This window comes from Ammodytes marinus (genome assembly GCF_949987685.1).
Source record: "Ammodytes marinus genome assembly, chromosome: 7".
In the NCBI taxonomy this organism is placed as follows: domain Eukaryota; kingdom Metazoa; phylum Chordata; class Actinopteri; order Uranoscopiformes; family Ammodytidae; genus Ammodytes; species Ammodytes marinus.
This window is the reverse complement of record NC_137211.1, coordinates 21,799,929-21,820,038: the sequence shown is the minus strand read 5'-3', so window position 1 is coordinate 21,820,038 and position 20,110 is coordinate 21,799,929. Positions and strand designations below refer to the sequence as shown.

The 20,110-nt window shown below is 40.6% G+C and overlaps 2 protein-coding genes across 2 annotated transcripts in view; one reads left to right on the top strand and one right to left on the bottom strand.

The window, feature by feature from the left end:
• Positions 1 to 6,452, bottom strand: part of cacna1db (calcium channel, voltage-dependent, L type, alpha 1D subunit, b) — a gene marked incomplete at both ends in the record, with an annotated part of 72,573 nt that extends 66,121 nt beyond the window's left edge. Inside the window, 3 exons of the mRNA XM_080031226.1 lie at positions 3,473 to 3,578; positions 3,889 to 4,360; positions 6,425 to 6,452. Of these exons, the coding sequence (XP_079887352.1) occupies positions 3,473 to 3,578; positions 3,889 to 4,360; positions 6,425 to 6,452 (606 nt within the window). The remainder of the gene's footprint in view (positions 1 to 3,472; positions 3,579 to 3,888; positions 4,361 to 6,424) is intronic.
• Positions 6,453 to 8,708: 2,256 nt separating this feature from the next.
• Positions 8,709 to 19,239, top strand: dcp1a (decapping mRNA 1A). The gene is made up of 9 exons (XM_080031842.1): positions 8,709 to 8,870; positions 9,217 to 9,257; positions 10,224 to 10,351; positions 12,615 to 12,681; positions 12,858 to 12,996; positions 13,160 to 13,249; positions 15,652 to 16,266; positions 16,431 to 16,622; positions 17,018 to 19,239. Exons 1-9 carry the CDS (start codon positions 8,739 to 8,741, stop codon positions 17,096 to 17,098), a joined length of 1,485 nt encoding a protein of 494 aa, XP_079887968.1. The 5' UTR covers positions 8,709 to 8,738; the 3' UTR covers positions 17,099 to 19,239.
• Positions 19,240 to 20,110: the final 871 nt, after the last annotated feature.

Sequence of the window (20,110 nt, the reverse complement as noted above, 5' to 3'; positions counted from 1 at the left end):
TACTTTTGCAGGTTATCCACTAGGTTTTGCAGTTTGCACTAATTGTTTTGAGAAATGCACTAACTGCTGTGCAAATGTTAATAGTGATGTGAGAAAAGCACCAAAGCGACTGAGAAAAACTGTAATAGGATATTAATCACTCTACACAACAGCAGCAGCTAGAGGAAGTGTATGGGAAAGATGGGAGAAGGGGTGGATGGAGACATGAAGAGTGTCACATATCACATTATTTTATGACATCGCAATTCTCCTGTTTCTTTGTAAATGAACCTATTGAGAATGAGGAGGCTTGAGCTCTATATTTATATGTCTTTCCATCGTTGCATGTTACAGATAGATAGATAGATAGATAGATAGATAGATAGATAGATAGATAGATAGATAGATAGATAGATAGATAGATAGATAGATAGATAGATAGATAGATAGATAGATAGATAGATAGATAGATAGATAGATAGATAGATAGATAGATAGATAGATAGATAGATAGATAGATAGATAGATAGATAGATAGATAGATAGATAGATAGATAGATGAGAGATGAAATCAAGTCAGTCAGTGCACATTAAAATCTCCACTCTGTCAGCAGACCGTCCCACTTCCTCGTCCGACCAACGACTAATCCACTGCCCAGCTTAATCCCTTAACCTACTCTCTCTCTCTCTCTCTCTCACACACACACACACACACACCTAAACACACGATTGTACACAAACACACACTTTCTCTCTCCTCCTGCACAGTCTCTCCCACATTCTTTTTAATGGCCTTAAAAGAGGAGGTTTAAAATGGGACATATTTGTATAAAACTAAAGGTCAAATATATTTTACATTACTGCAGACCGTTACCAAAATCACCCCCTTGAATTTTAATTTCTTTAGATTATTTTGCGTTTCACTCGTGCAGCCTTCGAGTTCATCTCAAGAACCAAACTGACACCTGAAATTAAAGACCTTGATTGAGGCATCCCAAACATTGAGACTTTTTTAAATGTTATGTTACACTACTACTTTTAATTGTCCTTGTTCACATTGCATTTTCTTTTAGTAGTAATCCAGTTGGGAGCTAAGTAACTATAAGTAACTTAAAGAATACTCAATTGTTTATAAATTGGCTTAACCACTCAAGGGCAAGGTTGTATGCTGATTTAGCAAGCTCTAGCAAGAAATATAATAAACTAAACACCAGAATCCAAAACTGACTTCGGAAATTCCGGACAATCACTGAAGTGCAAATGTGTAACATGTAGTTTAGGTGCATGTGGATATAATAACAAAAGAGATGTCAACTTAAAACAAATAATAGCATAACCCTGACTACTCTGGTGAGAAAGACCAGCCGTGTTCCCGAGGACATGAATGAATAACAAAGAAAATCAACATTAGCTTTGGAGCACCTATTATGGCCTCTATTGAATACATGTTGTTAATGCTCTGTAAATGTTTAATACGTCACACACAAGTTATGTTTGCTAACACGCTAATAAGTTGAAGTAGTGCATTCAGCCACATGTGGGACATTGTGCTTGAGATGTGATTGTTTTGGACATACGGGTGCACAGAGGTGAAGTGGATTGTGCTGCAGGAGCGGTTTGAGAGGTTGCCATGGACACACTGAAGCACCTAAGGACGACTTCATTAGTAAACAAACAACTGTCCCAACTGCTTATTGCAAACTCTGTGGCTCCATAATAACGTCCACCGGATCTATTTTGCTTTTGGACAAGAGATTTACGCAGTGTCTCTTTCAATCCAGATACAGAAACTATAAATGAGCCTACATTAAAGTTATCAATCCTGATTTAAACATGTGTTTTGACTGGTCTGCATTGTTTTTAACGTCAGAACAAGTCAGAGAGAGTGATTTGGTGTTCCAAATGGAGGAAACATAATTCCGGCAGATTGGGAAACGATGGTGGGCGTGGTAGGTTAACGGACCATGATGGACCTGTCTCTCTCACCTTCTTATAGCTGACCTTCTCTAGAGTTAACAGTCTAGTTCTGTTTGATTCAACAGATGTGAACGCCAAACAGCACGCTGCTTTACACTAATCTGCCTCCTGGTCTTAACTGGTTTTTCCCTGTCTTTATTTTCAATAGTCAAAAACAATAATAAAAAGTTCACCTATAGCTAAAAAGATAAATGCCATTTTTGACATGGAATCTGAATTGTGTATAATGCTGCGTTGTTGTTACATTGTTCCGACCGTAACAAAGCACTCTACTCTAGTAAATAATCAGGAGTAATCAGATCTGTGTTGGATGCATACTTTTGAATTATTATCTTGTTTATAATTGGATGCTATCACATTACACTGTAATTATGGAGGCACCATAACAAACTGCTTTTTATCTCTCACTTCCTTGCTGTCTTTTCACCTCAGTGCTCATCCAACACCATGAGGAGATGATGTGACAACCCTCTGTGTGTGTGTGTGTGTGTGTGTGTGTGTGTGTGTGTGTGTGTGTGTGTGTGTGTGTGTGTGTGTGTGTGTGTGTGTGTGTGTGTGTGTGTGTGTGTGTGTGTGTGTGTGTGTGTGTGTGTGTGTGTGTGCGTGCATTTGTGCGTGCGTGTTTGTCAACTAAACAATGAAACCCGACACATCTCTCCAAATATTGCCAGGAAAGCCCCTGTGACACAACCCCCATGTTAGGCCAATCAACCTCTTGCAAAGGTGTTGTGTCCTGCCTTTGTGTGTAACCTGGCTGATGACAAATTGTGGCAAGAGCAGCTAGCTACACAGCGCATGCGTGAACAAACACCTTCAACTTTTGCTGCACATTCAGCAGGCCACATCTGTGGAACTGCACTGCAAAGAAATATGTAAAGTCACGAAGAAATGACTTTAGTACCCTGTTAAAGTAAACCATTCAAAGCATATTTTAATGGGTCAAATCCTAATGATTACTCACATACTTCCTCACTAGACATAGTTCCATTCAAACCTCCTGACTTTGAGGTTTGTGGATTTTCCGGAAAACCACTGAATCGGGGAAATCTCCATCTCCATGATATTGAGATGGTCAATAATAACCAAACTGTCAGCATGGCTTGATATCATAATCAGACAATCAAGGGTGTGCAAGACTGTTCTGAATAGGCTCCCTGCTTTTGAGTGCATGTTCTTTCACACTGGTAAACTGAACTAAACTAATCAGGGCCATCAGGATGATTCAAGACTTCTTTTATTCAACTTTTTGCTGATCTGCTTATTTCCATTGCTGTTGATGTGTCTTTCCAATGCAAAACAAAAGACACCAGACCTAATGAATACCAATTAGGAAAAGCTATGAGATGCACTTGTGTCTAAAACATTATCCCAGTGTGTGTTTTTATGATAATCCAATACTGATCAACACGCACATTTTAGGCTGTTGTGTTGCTTCTAACAGAATGTGCATTTTATATGAAACCACAGTGTATGAAGTACACACTGTCTTGTTTGTGTATTGTCCAGTGTCACTCACCAGTTCTTGGTTGGTAAGGTTGGAGTCATCTCCGGGGAAGGGGATGTAGATGGCTAAGGCCACACAGTTGGCAAAAATAGACAGCAGTATAAAGATATCAAATGGTCTGAAAAGAGACACAAACTTGTTAAGGAACCCAGTTTTATCAAATAAAGACATGAAAAAAAGCTAATAAATTAGTAGCCATTCTCTATTAATTCTACCTTTTGAAGGCCCAGCACTTGCAGCCTAGATAGGCCATTGCCGTAGTGACATTAAAGTTGGGGTTGTTTACTTTTCAAGTCATACATTCATTCATAACCCCCCCCCCCAAATCTATCCATCCACTAATCTATGAAGCATCTACCCATATATAAACAAACATAATCCATCCACCCCCCCTAAGTATTAGCCTCTGTCTGTGGGCTAAAGGATACTTCCACTCCACCAGGCTGATGCAGGCCCTGCGGATGGGGTTATTGAGGGTGAGGCAGAACAGAGCTCTGGGTGGCCTGCTGTTGGTAGAGCCTCCCTGCTTTTTGCTTTTGGCGTACTGCTGCCTCTTCCGCTGTGCCAGAGAGCCCACAGGAGCTGCTCCAGTGGGGCAGACCGAGGGGCGTGGTCTCACGTCGGGCTCAGCATCATCGCCCTGTGCTTGGCGAGCCGCGCTAATGGCGGCGTGCCAAGCCAGGACCGGGCTGACACCGGCACCGGCGCCATCGGGGCCCTGAATGCTGCCACTGTTAGCCGCGAGGAGGCCAAGAGAGGAGCCCACTGGCCTGCCGGTGCTGTGCGGTGCCTTCAGAGGCTCTGCCGGATAGAGCTGGTGCAGACAGGTATGGTTTTCTGACCAGACTGGCGTGGCGACAGTGGGGGGTGTAGTCCTTCTGTTGCTGGCATTCTGTGCCCCTGAAAGGAGAGGGTAGGAGACAAGAGACAAAACGGTTAGTGTTTTGGCAAAAAAAAACATCTGCTAACATCATGTTTCATTTCGAGAAATTTGCCCGCTTGTTATTGCAATTTTCTGAATAAATAAGAATTTTTATCTGGAATAATTAAACAAACCTTGCTCTGAGTTCTGCTACCACTGGGAGGCACCAAAATGGTGCTTTTTCAAATTCTTCTCATTGCAGCTTTAACATTAAAGCTCAAAATTATATGTTTAACTTTTCACATAAATGTTATGTCATATACTGCTGACACACTATTTTAGGTTAAGACGTACTAATGACTTTGAGTGTTGGTGGCTCCAAACAGTGGCGATAAGCAACTGGAAAATATAAACATCAATAGGCCTATCACACAACATAAGTAAAATTAATTAAAAATTAAATAAATAAAGATACATTCATGTGTAACAACAGCTGGTGCCTCTTAAAACACAAAGAAAAAAACACACATTGGTTAGTCTGGCTTTCTGCGCATTCTGTATTTCAATTTAAATTGACAGGTTTTCCATTTATCTGAGCAGAGATTTCTATTTGGGCAAACTGGAAAGGGGATTGAAGATTACCTTTTTTATGCAGACAAGAGGAGTTTCATTTCATATTAAGGATTTGCTTTGTCCAACTTAATACTTGTTTTGAATATTTATTTTGTCAAGCATGTGCATAGCAATAATATAGACTTCAATTGAGTAGGTATCATGCCCCTGTGCAACTTTAATACTAATAAAAAGGTGAAAGCTGAACTTGAATAAGAAGCCGAAGATGTAGAAATAAAGAAGAAGAGGAGGAGGAGGATGGTTTGAACGGAGGGTGGAAAAGACAGGCAGAGAGAGCGGGATAGCCGGCATGAATGAGAGAGGCAGTGAGTGCCATTAAATCAATGCAAACCACGAGTGAAAAAAGGCAGTGCCCTTGAAACTGTCACTGTGGTTCACTGCCATTCCAAAGCAGAGTCCCATCGTCAGGGGAAAACTGTCACAGCTGAAAAAGCTCTCACACCGAGAGATGATCAAGTCAGAAACACTGGCCGTTCATCAGATATGTATCTTTAACACATCAGAGCTCTTCGCCTTGAGCCAGAGGGAGAGAAAGATGAATGGACAAAATGATAAAGGACTGGCCACAGTAAACAAAAGCAAATCAAAGCTTGAAAAACTATTGCTTACAGAAAGTTGGCAAAATTCTAATTCTTGATCTTTCATCTCCTATACCTGAATTAAACTGATTTATTTATCTTACTGTATTTGATTATGTTTTTTTTTAATGACAACAACACTGAGGATCAGACAGATATAAATAGGCCTATCATAGTGTGTCAAATATTATCAGTAGCCTCAATAGGTTTCAACATATTGCCTACAGCTTTACTTGAATTTTACCAGATGTTCATCTTCTCACAGGTGAGATTTGCCTTCATATTTTACAGAATGAGAAAGATAAATTCCACGGCATTAGATCACTGCAGTTGCAAAATAACAACCTGTTAGATAATGAACCAGCCTTATCCCAGCAGATGTGCTGGATGTCGCACATCCGTTACACGTTGCTGGGTCACAAATGTTGACTCTGTTCTCGACTCTCCTTTGACCCATGGTGGCTTTTTAAATAGTTTGTTTGGGATTTCGCCCAGTCCACTTGAAAAGTTCATTTAACGGCTCTGGGTTCACTCTGGGTGCGCACAAATCCAAATGACCCCCAACAAGCTGTCGTTTCCAAACACGACCTCTTGACCATGCTATTAGGCAACATCAAAACATAGTCGACCATTTTTCGGTCAATTACCAGTGGAAGTGATGATTGCGGTCATTACAACCAAAAACATTATGTTATAACTCAACGTGTGGACTAGAATAACTTGGAAAAATCAGCAGACACGGATAACTAATAATCACATAGAATAAACATTGATGGAGAATAAACATACATCCAGAGGAAGAAAAAACGAGTGCGCTCGCCCCCTCTCTCTCTCTCTCTCTCTAGCTGCGCTCAAACTCTCCTGCGTTTTTGTTTTTTTGTTTTTTTTTACCTTCAGACTGTTCATCTGCTTGTTGCATCCTCTAATCCTCATTGAAAAGATGCTTTCGAAATCCAACTCATAGTCGGAAAAATAAACATCCAAAGGGTGTGGACCCCGTGAGCCTGCTGATTCGAGCCGTTAACCTGAATTATAAAATGTTTTCCGAGCAAAATCCCTGATGAGAGGAGCGCCAAACATTTTCGTTACATCCGGGTGCGTGTTCGCAGATCCACGGCGGATCCGAGAGGACGCGCAGCTGACAGCGGCAGTCAATCCACTGACTGTGATGCTGATGATGGACGCGCGCAAGTTAGAGCGATCGCATGGGAAAATGGGCTGGAATCACTGTCAGACTGGATATGCACCTGTTGACGCCCCCGTCAACGCGCGTGTAAAGAAATGGCTAGATGTTTTCAGACGGACAAGGATCGTGATTTAGCCTACACTTTAAAATCCATAACAGTCAGCAACGAATAGACTACATTGGATGCTATAATGGAGACAATGAGTTGACAGGCTGTTGCCAACTACACAAGTTGAATTGAAGCATGTGACACAGTGCCACACACACACACACACACACACACAAACACACACACACACACACACACACACACACACACACACACACACACACACACACACACACACACACAAATACAGGCCTCGTCTAAGCTCTGTGTTAAAGTGTAACGCAGCACATGGCCACATATAGGCCAACATCATGTATTGAACCTGCCTAATCTATATTTATGTCCATGTTCGGTTCAATGCTGTAAATGCACTCATGTCACAGTCATTACACTGCATAATAAAACCAGTTTAAAGTGTCAGTATTTAGGTTATGGTTACTTTAACGAGGATCATATGAGGATAAACACCAAGTCCGGTTAAAGCCCCCAAAGCGTTGCTGTATCCCTGAGTGTCCTTGGACTTACCCCACAGGGGTCTGCCCCTTATAATGAACGGCATTCACCTGGCTCTTCTCAGAGGCCTCATCATAGCGCCGTGTTATGGCCCTCTCTCCGCGGCGTTTAGAGAGGAAATGAGTCGTCGGGTTTGTGCTGGAAGGTTACCAGTGATTGGATTACCTGTGCCTGTAGGATAACAATTTCACGGTAGCGCGTAATCCTCCGATTGTAATCCCTGCCCCAATGTTCCCTCCAGGCAGATGGGGCAGGCAGCTGCAGCTCAACGGGACCAAAAACCGAGCAGAGAAATGTGTGTTTTTTTTTTAAACGTAGCCTGCTTGTATAGGCCTAAAAATAAACTTTAAAAAAAACACATGTATTCAATCAAGATAATTAAAATAGGGCCTATGGAGGCACTGGCCAATGCTAAATTTAAAATAGCTATAGGCTATTTGTTTGTCACTGCCAGTTTTGGACAGACCTGCTATAACCTGTGTGGCATGACTGCAGACATTGTGTGCATTAATTCGAACTGATACAAACAACTGGTTTACTGAGGTTGAGACCTATAGGCTACTCATAAAAACATATGACAGTATTAACGAGTTTAGGTTTCACCCACAGACAGCATGTGGTCAGTGCACATGCGTTTTCAGATTTCAGACTGGACCCAAAATTAGTAAAGCAGCGCGGCCCAGTGGTTTTCATGCAAATTGGTTCACTTGATTATTGTGAAAGTAAAACAAAAATTCTGCTGTTTTAGCCAAATTATAAGGATAGACTGCTCTAGGGTTGTTTTTATTTTTTAATTAATGTAGCCTATTAAGCATATTGGGGAGTAGTGAATTACACTAGTCGTTTAACTAGGCAGCCTAGGTAACCTAGGCTACCTTCATATTTGCGTAGTGATTCGAGTAGAGTGTAAATGTAAGTTAAATTACTTTGCTTACATTTTGTGTGTAGTCAGCCTAACTAGCCTGAAACTACAAATTACAAAAACAGTTATGATATCAGGGCAGGAAACTGCATTGTAATCTCACCTGTGAAATACTTTGGTTATTGATTTTAATGTTTTCATTCAAATAAAATAAAACTTAAGTGACATCTGTTACTAAATAACAAATCATTAATTGTTTTGTAGGGCTATGATGAAGAAGAAACCTGATTGAATAGTTTTTAGTTTCTGCAATAAGCTCTGCTATTTTTATTAAGCAGTCTAGCTTTAAATAACTAAAATAGATTTATCCATAGCTTTGGAGTAGTTCACTTCTTACAGAACAGAGTGAAGTTATCATAGTTTACAAAGCTCTGGTTTTGTTGGAAACTTTTAGAGCTCCGTCATTTTCGGGGACAGCGGAAGTTAAGAGTGTCTGTAGAAATCCGTCCGTGCGGGCGCAACAGTCACATTCAAGATGGAGACCGTAAACGCTGGACATATGATGAGCTTAACAGCTCTACAGAGACAAGACCCGTACATAAACAAACTGCTCGATGTTACCGGCCAAGTGGCTCTGTACAACTTCAACTCCAAAGCCAATGAATGGGTGAGTTTGTCAGAACAGCACAAACAGTACGTGGGTAGCCTGTATGCTAGCTCAAGGGTTCACATAGCATGCTAATGCTAGCTCCTCGACAACAACAACAACAACATAAGAAAACATTTGTGTCTATTCTAACTGTAACCCTTTCGAATAAGTGCACATGACCACCGTTAAGATGATTTCGGGTAATGTTTTGGTCACATCTGGTAATATAAGTAAGTAATATGTCAGCGTAAACTTACCTGAGCTAGCACAGCTTGCTGCTAATGTTGAGCGTGCGTCGTTTTTATTCAGCAGTCTTGAATGAACGGTTGTATTGTTTGTCACATATCGTCACTTATGATTTCAGGAGAAGACCGAAATCGAAGGAACCCTGTTTGTTTATTCGAGGTAAGCACATTGAATTATGTCTTATCATTTATCACGAAGACCATCATGGTTGTTTACTGGTTTGTTGTTGTGTGTGTTTTCGCTGCAAGTTGACGTGTTGTCCGCACGTGTGCAGGCCGCAGCCTTTGTAAACAAACCTCAACTGGCGGTTTGTTTACTCTTTTTTGGTGTTCTTATTACAGCGTGTGCTTAGACTCCGTGTGATTGTCTGCCAATAGTTTTGACATTGTAAGAAAACCACAGACTATAAAGGGCAAATAAATAAATAAAAGAGTTGGTGATTGATTAGTTGTTTTAGTCGTTCATCAATCTAACATTTGTAGTACTGAATATATCCAAGGTAATGGCTTTTCTATTATGAGAGCCTGTTAGCATTTGTCGTGACAGTCAGATTGTTTGTCTCTTAATCAAACTTAATAAACTTTGAGACGTCATTATTTTCTCTGCTAACTTATGAATGTCCAATGACATAGTTTTTGAAATGTTATAACAATTCATGAGGTAATTATTCAACTATTCAATTGATTTATCAGCAATTATAATGTCTATTGCAGTCTGTCATCTCTGTTTACAATTATCTTCCATAACCAAGAGAACATTAATATGTTGAAAAAGAATAAGTGATATGTATATGAGGACATTACCCTGGTTTTTCCCGCAAAAAAAACATTAAAAAAATATTAGCTTTCCATATCGAAACCTGTCAGATTTCAGTGGGGATGCAGAGGCGGGACAAAATATGGCGTATTAGATGGCGCATCATCTAATATGCAGGAAAAACCCTGCTTTACTTTCAATATATTGATTTGCTTTGATATATTCCTTAGTTGTTAAGTTAGTCAAGTCATAGTAAGTTTTAAAATGCTTTTACTTAATATATTTCATAACTTTTGGGGTGATGATTTTTATCTGTTGCAGAGCCAGGGGTACTATTGATATAGTTTTTGTAATCTTTTTTCATGTAAGGTCTGCCTCGCCTCGCCATGGCTTCACCATCATGAACCGACTGAGCACAGAGAATCTGGTTGAGCCAATCAACAAAGACCTGGAGTTCCAGCTGCAGGATCCTTTCCTCCTCTATAGGAACGGCAACTGTGAGTATTCTGTTGAATAGAAGCTCTTCTAAACCAACCACGCTACAGACTTACTTATTTCTTTATTATTCGATGTCCAGAATTCTATGTTTTGGTTACTTCACTGTTTCATGAGAAGTTAAAGGCAGCGGCAAATCATCGAGGAGGGGCACCGGTCAGGACATTATGGGAGTAATAAATGCTGTGCAAAATAAATACAATTAATTGTACTGCTGTAAACTAGCCTGGTTCTTCCAGACCGTCGTACTTCATTTAATTTGTACAGAAGGTCTGGAATCGCTCAATTGACAAACGTTAACTCACTTGAAGGTGGGTGTCTGTTGAAGTTTAAAACTATTGGATCTGTCCAGTGCCACTCTGGATCTGCCAACCAACCATGTCATGCGCCGGCTTCTGAGCCACTCCTTCTTTTCGCTGATTGGACCGGCAGAAATCTGTCCGGAGAAAACCTAAGAATATACCGCACACCCAGACTGACTACTGAAGGGAAATGAAAATTGAGCAGAAGTAGTAGGCGGGCGGTGCCAGGCTAGCTGTAAACTATTGCTGTACCAGATTCTATTTTATAAGCTGTTATGTTGTTGGTGACATTCACTAACACACATTAAATATGACCAAATGTAACCATACCTCTGAAAATGCCAAACAAACACCTTCCCAATGTTTTCTGGAACATCTCTTTTCCTTTTTTCTTGAAGTCATTTTGTTGCCTAGCAGTCTCCTTGAGCAGCAAAACTTCTTCTGAGGATTTTCTTCCACTCATGACCTCGTGTAGGCCTACCAGACGGCAACACTTTCAGTTTGTATTGGCCACAGCAGGTATCCTTCTGCATTGGGGCAGCAGCCAAAAAGACCTAGGGTTTAAATTATAAATGGGTCTACTTCCTTGATATAAAATGTATTTTATTTTAGCTGATGGTTTCATCCAGTGAGGTGACAATGTCACTGTCAAACCTCCACCTAGACCTATGGAAAAAGTTCAACTGCAAGTCAGGTGAAAAGAAAAGGACTGATGTCTTTCCTCAGATCTTCAGAAAGTAACTGACAGTGCTGCCACCGAGGTAATCCATTAGAAGTCTTAACAGGAGTTTCATCAAGGCAACGAACAAGGAATTTGACTCTTTTCCCATTTGTTTGCTTATAAGAAAAAATAACATGGCCAGAGTCAACGTCAAAGTCGACTGCTCCCCCTTTGGACTGGATTTGCCCATCAGCCTGGCTGGTATGGAAGACATGATGTTATTGGTCGTTAATTTCCGGGCCAAAGCAGCTTTACTTGCAGCTTCACTTGAGTCCAAATGCTACTTTTAGCATTTTAATTTCACGCAAGGTTTGACTTGAAGAAATATAAAACCCTGGTCCAGTTGTAAAGCACTGGTTGACAATAATCCTTAGGTTTTATTCCTCTGGCAGATGGCGTCCTCCCCTGCTTTTTAGTCCATCGACTGTTGTTTTAGTCCTAGAGTAAAAAAAAGATAGATGACGGCTAATCAGGAGCAAGATATAAGTTTGATTGAAGAGCCAAGAGTTTGAAAAAATGGTTATTTGGGTCTTGCTCTGAGTATCTTTTAGTACTGTTGAAGTTACTGCCCGACGCTTACGAATGTACTCAGACTTGGAGAGTGCTGTTTGGAGAGACTAATGTACTTTTGACACAGACACACACACACACCTGTTTACACCGCTCCATATTCCCAGTGCTCAAAGTAAATGTTACTGGGAGGCAAACACACAGGTTGCTAAGTTACCTCAGCCTCTCGTGGGTCCTTGTCTACGCCAGTGTTTCATCACACACAAGCGATGCAAAATCAACCAAGGTTTTATCCACTTCTGACATACAGCCTGTTTTTATATTATGTTTTATTGTGCAACGTGTTGTCAGTTTCCCTTGGGTGTTGTTTAATGTGGTGTTGTTTAATGATGAGATTTCACCATCACCCTGATTATTGAGAATAGATTGAAATAGTTTTACATTCAGTTCCTTTTGAGGCAAACACACCTGCCTTATATTTACAGAGATGTATACGTTTGGTACTTTGTATAATTAATAAATGTTTTATTTTATATTTATTTTTTACATAAATTAAGACTTACCAAAACTTCAAATATCACCATCCCAGTTGATATTCTTTATTGAGACTAATATCAAGGTTGAGTCATTTGTTCATTTTGGTTGGTTATAAAAATGTTTTGTGTCCATAGTTTTGTCTAATGTAAAGTTTCTCTCTGTGGTGTAATTTACAGTATTGTGTTTTTCTTGCAGTGGGTATCTACAGTATTTGGTTCTATGACAAGAGGGACTGCCAACGCATCGCTCAGCTGATGGTCAAGTAAGTAGCTCGGCACGTATTCTATATCTGATGATTTAGGACAGTACTTCAATGTTAGTTCCTTTTCTAAGCTTTTTCACACATAAGGTGTTAGCTTGGGAATTGGAGTATTTGAATACAGATTTGACTAAGGAAATAACATATAGTCATGCCTTCATGCTTTAACCCTCCCCCAGGATTGTGAAACTAGAAGCAGACCATGCTCAGAGAGGTTCACCTGAGAGGCCAGAGCCTCGGAGGACCAATGGTGTCGCAGAACCACGGCCCATCGACATCCTGGAACTGCTCAGCAAAGCCAAGGACGAGTATCAGAGAGTGAGCAGGCACATTATATGTTATTAGGTTCTCAGATCGGCAAATATGTTTTTATTTTAGGGTTAGGAACTCAGACTCCCTATTTCAGTTCCTCAAAACCACTGCCTCTGTCTATTTTTTTCCTCTGAATATTCATTCTTGTTTGTTTTCTTGTGTGATGCAGGCTCAGGCAGGTGAACCGGATGTGTCTGCCGACCTAAATGCAAAAGCAGCTATCAGAGAGCAAGCGCACAGCACACCAAAAGCGGAAAAGGTACATACCGTAATATTCGGACTATGAGCCATGACTTTTTCCCCATTTTTCGACCCTGTTATTACACAGCACAGTATATGTTCTGTAGCTACTTGGGATGGGCGTTGGTAATCGAGTACTCCTCGTTTCAAATGAACTCGATTGGTGGATGAGGAAAATCGTTTTTTGTTTTTTGTTTTTTTTTTGGTGTCTGTAGCCTTTAGGCCGCCCCTATTTTAAAATGTTATATACGTGTACAAAACGGATAAAATAAAGTTTAACAAAATTAAATATTTTGATGCAAGTGCAATAAACTGAGCGTTGTGTCAAACAGCAACTGCAAATAACTGCCACCTCCGTGCCACCGAAGCGCAGCCTGTGTTCTCCACAGCACGCGGAACTGAACACGGTCTCTCCTTTCTACAGAACATTTTCAGGAATATAACTGAAAGCAGATGATAAAATTACCTTTATAAAAGATGACACCTGTTACTCTAAGTTAGTAATGAGTAGACTCCAGGTGAGCATGCAAGGTGCTCTCCGCTTGGAAAGAAAAGTAAAGAAGAAGCAAGGCTTACTTCAGGCACATTCGCTCCGAGCCAACAACAGTTAAGAAGCCTTCAATAGGGAATATGGGGATAAGATTCAAAAACCGACCGGTGTAACGTTCCGTTAATGAGGAATTAGTCGCGGTAATTATTCATGGACACGGAGTGAGCATTACGCGGTTGGATATAGCCTACAACTATCTGCTTTGGTGAGTTATTTATATGTATTCAAATTGTAGGACAATCATTTTATATTATTTGCTGCCTTCTTATTTTAAATGGTGACTTAGGCTATTTTTCTTTTGTTACAACTACAGCCCATGCTTTTTTTCTCTTTATTTCTCCCCACCGCAGACCTACTCGATCGGTTTAAATTGTGGCCCGTCTATTTAAAGGAGCTGTAAGCGGAATGGTCAGTTTAGCTAACTTCCTGTCAGTTACTGCAGTTAGCGGTCCCCTCGCTGGTCCCTACGTCACCACATTAATGCACTGCGGTCTCCAAGCAGCAAGTTATCTAGCATCATCTCAGATCCATAAGTGTGATAAAACATGATATAAACCATCAAAACTGACATTGGGAAGGATTTTTACCTGCTCCGCCATTGTAGGCGCATAAACATTCACTCGTGTCGCTCTGGCGTGCACCGGCAGTGAGACCATGAGTGAGATGGGTGAGGACGGGTGTGGGTTTGTAGCGTTCTCTCTTGTGATTGGATAAAATTTCAGGATACTACATAAATTTTAATTGCTGATTACACGCAGAGCAGCTGACTAAGAGATTGGCTTTATGAAACGTGCACATCATGAAAGTGATTACTGTATGAATAAAGAACGATTTAACAGTTATATTAATATAAATAAACCGCTTACTTCACCTTTTAATTACTTTCAGTGAGGAAAATGTGTTTTAAACTTGTGGAAAAAAATCCTTAATATCATTTGGCAACTGTGACTGTTTGACAATAAGCATTGAGCGCTTTATTGCGGTGAACCGTTGTTCTGCAGACAGATGCGTTGCGTTCTAAAAATAGAAAAACCTTTAAGGAGGAATCGATTGATCCTCGAGGAATGCAAGCGATCACACGAGTAGTGAAAACACTCGTGCCCATCCCTAGTAGCTACTATTGCACTAAATGGTAACACTTGAATATGTTATGCAAATATGCAACTTGTTTGTTGAAATGTTAATAAATGGGAGCTTCCTCAAGCAGCCATCTCTTTCCCGACAATTCCCTCTGTGCACGAACTCATATGGTAATTAAACATTATCACACCTGCGGCTTATAGTCCAGTGCGGCTTATAGTGCGGAAAATACGGTATATGACAAATGTGAAAAAAGTTATATGAGATCGGATGTTTATGCATTCATCTATATCTTATCAAGTGGTGTCATCCTCCACAATCTCTTTGTTTTATATCAGGTCTTAACATCAACCATTTTGCTAAGCATTTTGGTTATGTTGCAAACAACGGCTATTACACTTAGCCAACCCAAGGGGATCATGCTTTTACTGTTTAAGCCCCAACACTGGAACAAACTCCCCCTCAACATCCGATCAGTCAGTGTCTAATTTTAGAAAGCTTTTAAAAACCCACCTGTTCAGATATGCTCAGGCATATTTTTTTACAAGGTCTCATTTCTTTTTATTTAAAATTTTCCGGCTTTCACAATTATCTTACTGTTTATGTAACGACTTTATTGGAGAAGAAAAGAAGCATTTTGATACAATGATGACGTCGTCTTCATATTGATGAGTTTGTCCGACCAGCAGCCCGAGCTCCAATGATGTTCTGTTTGAAGAAATGTCTCTATGCTTCTTTGTGTGTTCTTGTCTTCCACCCAGCGCACCCATTTGTTCTTGTTTTCCCCCCAGAGCTCTCGTACAATGGTGAAGCAGATCACAGTGGAGGAGCTCTTTGGCTCGTCCCTAGCTAAGGACCCCTCTCTACCCACTATGCCTACACAACACACTACCACTGCGTCCAATGACCCCTCCATCACTTACCTCCACAACCAATCTTTTCCACCACCAGCCCACCACCAAAAAGCCCTCCTCCCTCCCCATATGTCAGCACAGGACCCTGGGTCAAACCAGTGGCACCAAGTCCCCGGCCTGCTCCCAGCTCCGTACCCGCTACACTCTAGCCCTGTTTTCCAGTCGGTGGCCCCCAGGTCAGACCCCCAACCTCAGTGCTCCGTGTCCCCTCTCATGATGCCTGCTGCCAGCTCAGAGCATCATGCCGCGCCCCCTGGTCCTTCCGCACCGCCGGCAGCTCCTCCATCCTATTTGGGACATGAGATATTCGGCGCGCTCAAACCCCCATCTGTGAATTCGGACATCCACAGACACATCCTCGCGCCCAACTTTCTGCCCAGCACACTGTATCCACCCCGCAGCTTTCAAGAGCACATGGGGAAACCCCTCCTCCAGCATGGCAAGGACATGGATGTTTTCTCTCAGCCTCCAAAACTGATCAAGCCAATGTCTGTGAGTTAAAGCTGTTTGTGGATCTGTTTTGCGCTATCCGTGTCTTGTCTCTCATGAGTACATTTATATCACAACAGACTTGATAATAATCCTACATGTTGTTTGTTCTTGTTTTTTTTTTTTTTCTTCACTGTCTCTCCCCGTCTTTCCTTCTCTGTTCTCAGTCTGTCCCAATGAGTCCCGGTTTTCCTGTTCCAGCGTCGGTGCTGCTCTCCCCCAGCGCCTTCCAGCAGTCAGTCAATAAGACAACAGCAGCATTGGTGCCTCCTTCACCCATCGAGCCGTCCTCCACCGAGCCTCCACAAGCTCCCTACAACAAAACCCAGCTACAGCAGACTCTGATACACCTCATCAAGGTACGCAAAGGCCAGAAATACATAAGAGCAGCACTAATGGAATGTTGGATTGGAACATTTCTTAGCTACAGCTTGCCTGTACTTTTCCATTACAATTGAAATAGAAAGACTCTTGTGTAAAGTCAAAGGGGTGGTTTACCTCAATTGCATTAAAAAGGTTTTTTGGTTATGATGAACTAAACCTGCCGTTAAGCTGGAGGAAACGAGGACCAAATGTAGTTCCTGTACGATGGTTAAAGAGAGTATAATAATGCTGCTGTGAAGCCAGTGAATGGGAGAGATAAAACCTTCAACACCTGTTTGAAGTCATTTAGACGTGTAAGCAATAATCTTATTTTGTGTGTACTGGTGAGTTTTTGTTCATTCCTCTCCTGTTTTCTTCCCCCCCTGTCTAGAACGACACAGACTTCTTCAGTGCCATTCATGATGCTTACCTGCAGACTCTGTCCAAGGACTTCAGCAACATAAAGCTATAGTCAACAACCACCACCAACAATGCAGACCTTAATGGGAGTGTAAAGAAGTGCGGACAACAGGTTATTGGCACACAGCACACCATCACTTTTTCTTGAGTTCTCACCTGAACTCAGATACCCACTTCTCAAGTTACCTTGGATCAACTATTTGTCGCCCTTCATCTCAAACCAGAACTACTGTGGCAGATAAGGAATGAGATACAACTTCCCAGTGTGGCCTTCGGTTTTCATTTTGACTTTATAGACATTATAAAACGGTTGGGCCACGCCGGACTGATGAAGTGAAGCTGTTGTGGAAATTCTGTAGCTTCAAATCATTTCACTTTTCAACCTTGAACGGACATTTAAAAAACGGCTTAGACATTAGAGGAACTGCAAACGCTGCTTCACTTACTTATCTTACCATCGCAGTGCCAGAGAATGGGAACAATGATTACACACTTTTACTCCCAACTAAATAATAAGACAATTCATTCTAAGTGTTTTGGAGATCTTTGCAGACAAACTGTCCCATTGTGGTGTTAAAAATGACGCCTCATTTTCCGTTTTTTCCACAGTCTCTGTCAAAATAATGTGGAGGTCTGTGTCATTTTGGTAACACCACAGAGACACTGAACAGCCGCTACAGTTTTTGTCCTTAATATTAATAAGAATAATAAGAATAAGGAGGAGGTTGTTGAGGATTTTTTTTTCTACCCTTGTCCAAGGAATATGAAGACCTTCTGTTATTGTTTGGAGAAGCACTTGCGACTTAGATCTCAAATTCACTATCAGTTCCTCCCAGCTGCTGTTTTAAGTGTTATGTTAGAGATTGTGACCAGGCATGCAGAGAAACGCACATCCAGCTTCTTTGCTACTTTTTCATTTCTCCACATTCCTCTGTAGCCTTGCTCTTTTTGTCTTTCTCATCGTCTCTGTTCAATACTACGGAATATTTTAGGATGGTACTATAGAGCTAGGTTCATCTGAAACTCTGCGTTCTGGTTCTGCATCTGAATTATTATTTGCATTATCTAAAAAAAAAAATCAAAATAATTTGGAAACTGATGGCTGATATGCCTATTCATATATCTTTTGAATGTTTTAAACCACTTGAGTTTATATTAATCCAAAACTAATCATGAAAAGTATAAACTCGCTCCATTCCTGATTCGACATACATTTTTCCAGACCAAGGCTTAAGAAAAGAGCCAATTGTGGTTATTTTTTTCAGTTTTGTTTTTTTTTGCAGTAAAAGGCTACTGCAGCTCTGAACTCTATAAGCCCTGCAGACAGGGAGTAGCACATCCGTCTACTAATCATGTGTGTCACTATTGATGCTGTTTACACACCAATACAACTGATCCAATGTATCTGATCAGCTTTCCTAGACAAAGACATAAGAGGGTGACTAATAGGATTAACCCCCTTGGCACAGAAACGCCTTGGTCTAAAAAGTATGTAAAACATGAAAGTGTAAGGTTTTCTAACAACATTATACAGTCTACACACTATAGTTCACTCAACAATCAATACACCAGATGGAAACCTTCTGAGGAGACATTTTTCTTTTTTGCAAACAACATGAATTGCAGAGAGTATACCTATTTTACAATGGTGTCCTGACACTCACAGAACATGCAGGGACATTTTATAATCAACAGAAATGATTGATGGAGTGATATGAATTTCTGCATAAATACTTGATTGTAATACCATGACTTTGCATTCTGCCCTGCTATTTGAATGTATTTGGTGTTTACTATGTGCCGCTGCCAGTCATGGTTTTCTGCTGTCTCCTGTAGTCAACTGTTTTTTTTTTTTTTTTTTTTTGTTCTTTCATCTCGTTTCCCCACTTTATTATGCAAACATTTAAATGTCTTGTGCATAAACGACATGTCCACAGCCAGGGTGCAAAACACATCATTTCTACATTTCATTGCCCTGTTGTTATAATTTATCCTTTCAGAAGTCCTCTTTCCAACACTTCTGGCATGTGTTGGTAAACAAATGCAAACAGAATGGATGATTGACACAAGAGTTTTTTATAATCCCAGTCACATATTTAAAATTTTAAGGTTATTTTATACGCTCTGGTATAATTTATCTTATTGGGCCAGAGAGAGGGATTTGTGGGAAAGTCTTTGCAAATTAAATTCATTTTCTAAAGTGTTGTCGCTGTGCATAGTTTGGTTTATTATGACTATTTTGTGATAATAAAGATTTGAAAATAGAGTTGTCTGTGTTTGCTGATTTGATTCAACACAAATGTTATCTAATATGTGTTGTTAGTTTAATTCAGTGACCCAAAATCGGCATTTAATTGAACATTTCCTGGTTTACTAAAAGACAAAATATCCAATTAGCCTAAATTACGTTTTTTTTTTTAGTTTTTTTTTGACAAAAGTTTTATTTTAAAGTGCGGCATTTCCTTTCTTCATCAGAGGTACTTGAGAATGGTACGTTAAAAAATGTTCTTCTCGACCACCAGATGTCACTGGGTGCTTACTTTTCTTTCTGTTGCACTCCACAGTCTGGTTGTAACTCCCAACGTTCAATTGTAATCATTTGGCATTAGGCCCATGAAAGGGTTTATTCCATCAGAGAGCTGGATTAGGCGGCAGTGCCAGGTTTAACTGACAAACAAATATCTGTTTCCTCCTCTGTAGTGGATCTTGATGAATTGTATTTGGCCATGACAATGTTATATTTTTCCCTTCGAATCACCCTCCTCAGGTTCCCTGTTGGTCGAATGTGGAGCTCAGTTAGTAATTCTATTAGAATGTCACAGTGTCCAACAAAAATCAAACCTCAAAAACAAAATCAAACTCTACAATAGGAGTTAACACTAACTGTCATTACCTGAATGGCAGGAATGGTTTTACTGCATCCGGTTAGGTCAGCCTCAGTGGGTAATGTCATTAAAGAAAGATTACTGCCGTTTGTGATCCTTCCTTTTGCCATTCACCCTTCCTCCCCTTCTTATTCATTGAGACAGAGAACTGTTAATGTTATGTCTATCATTTCCCCTTT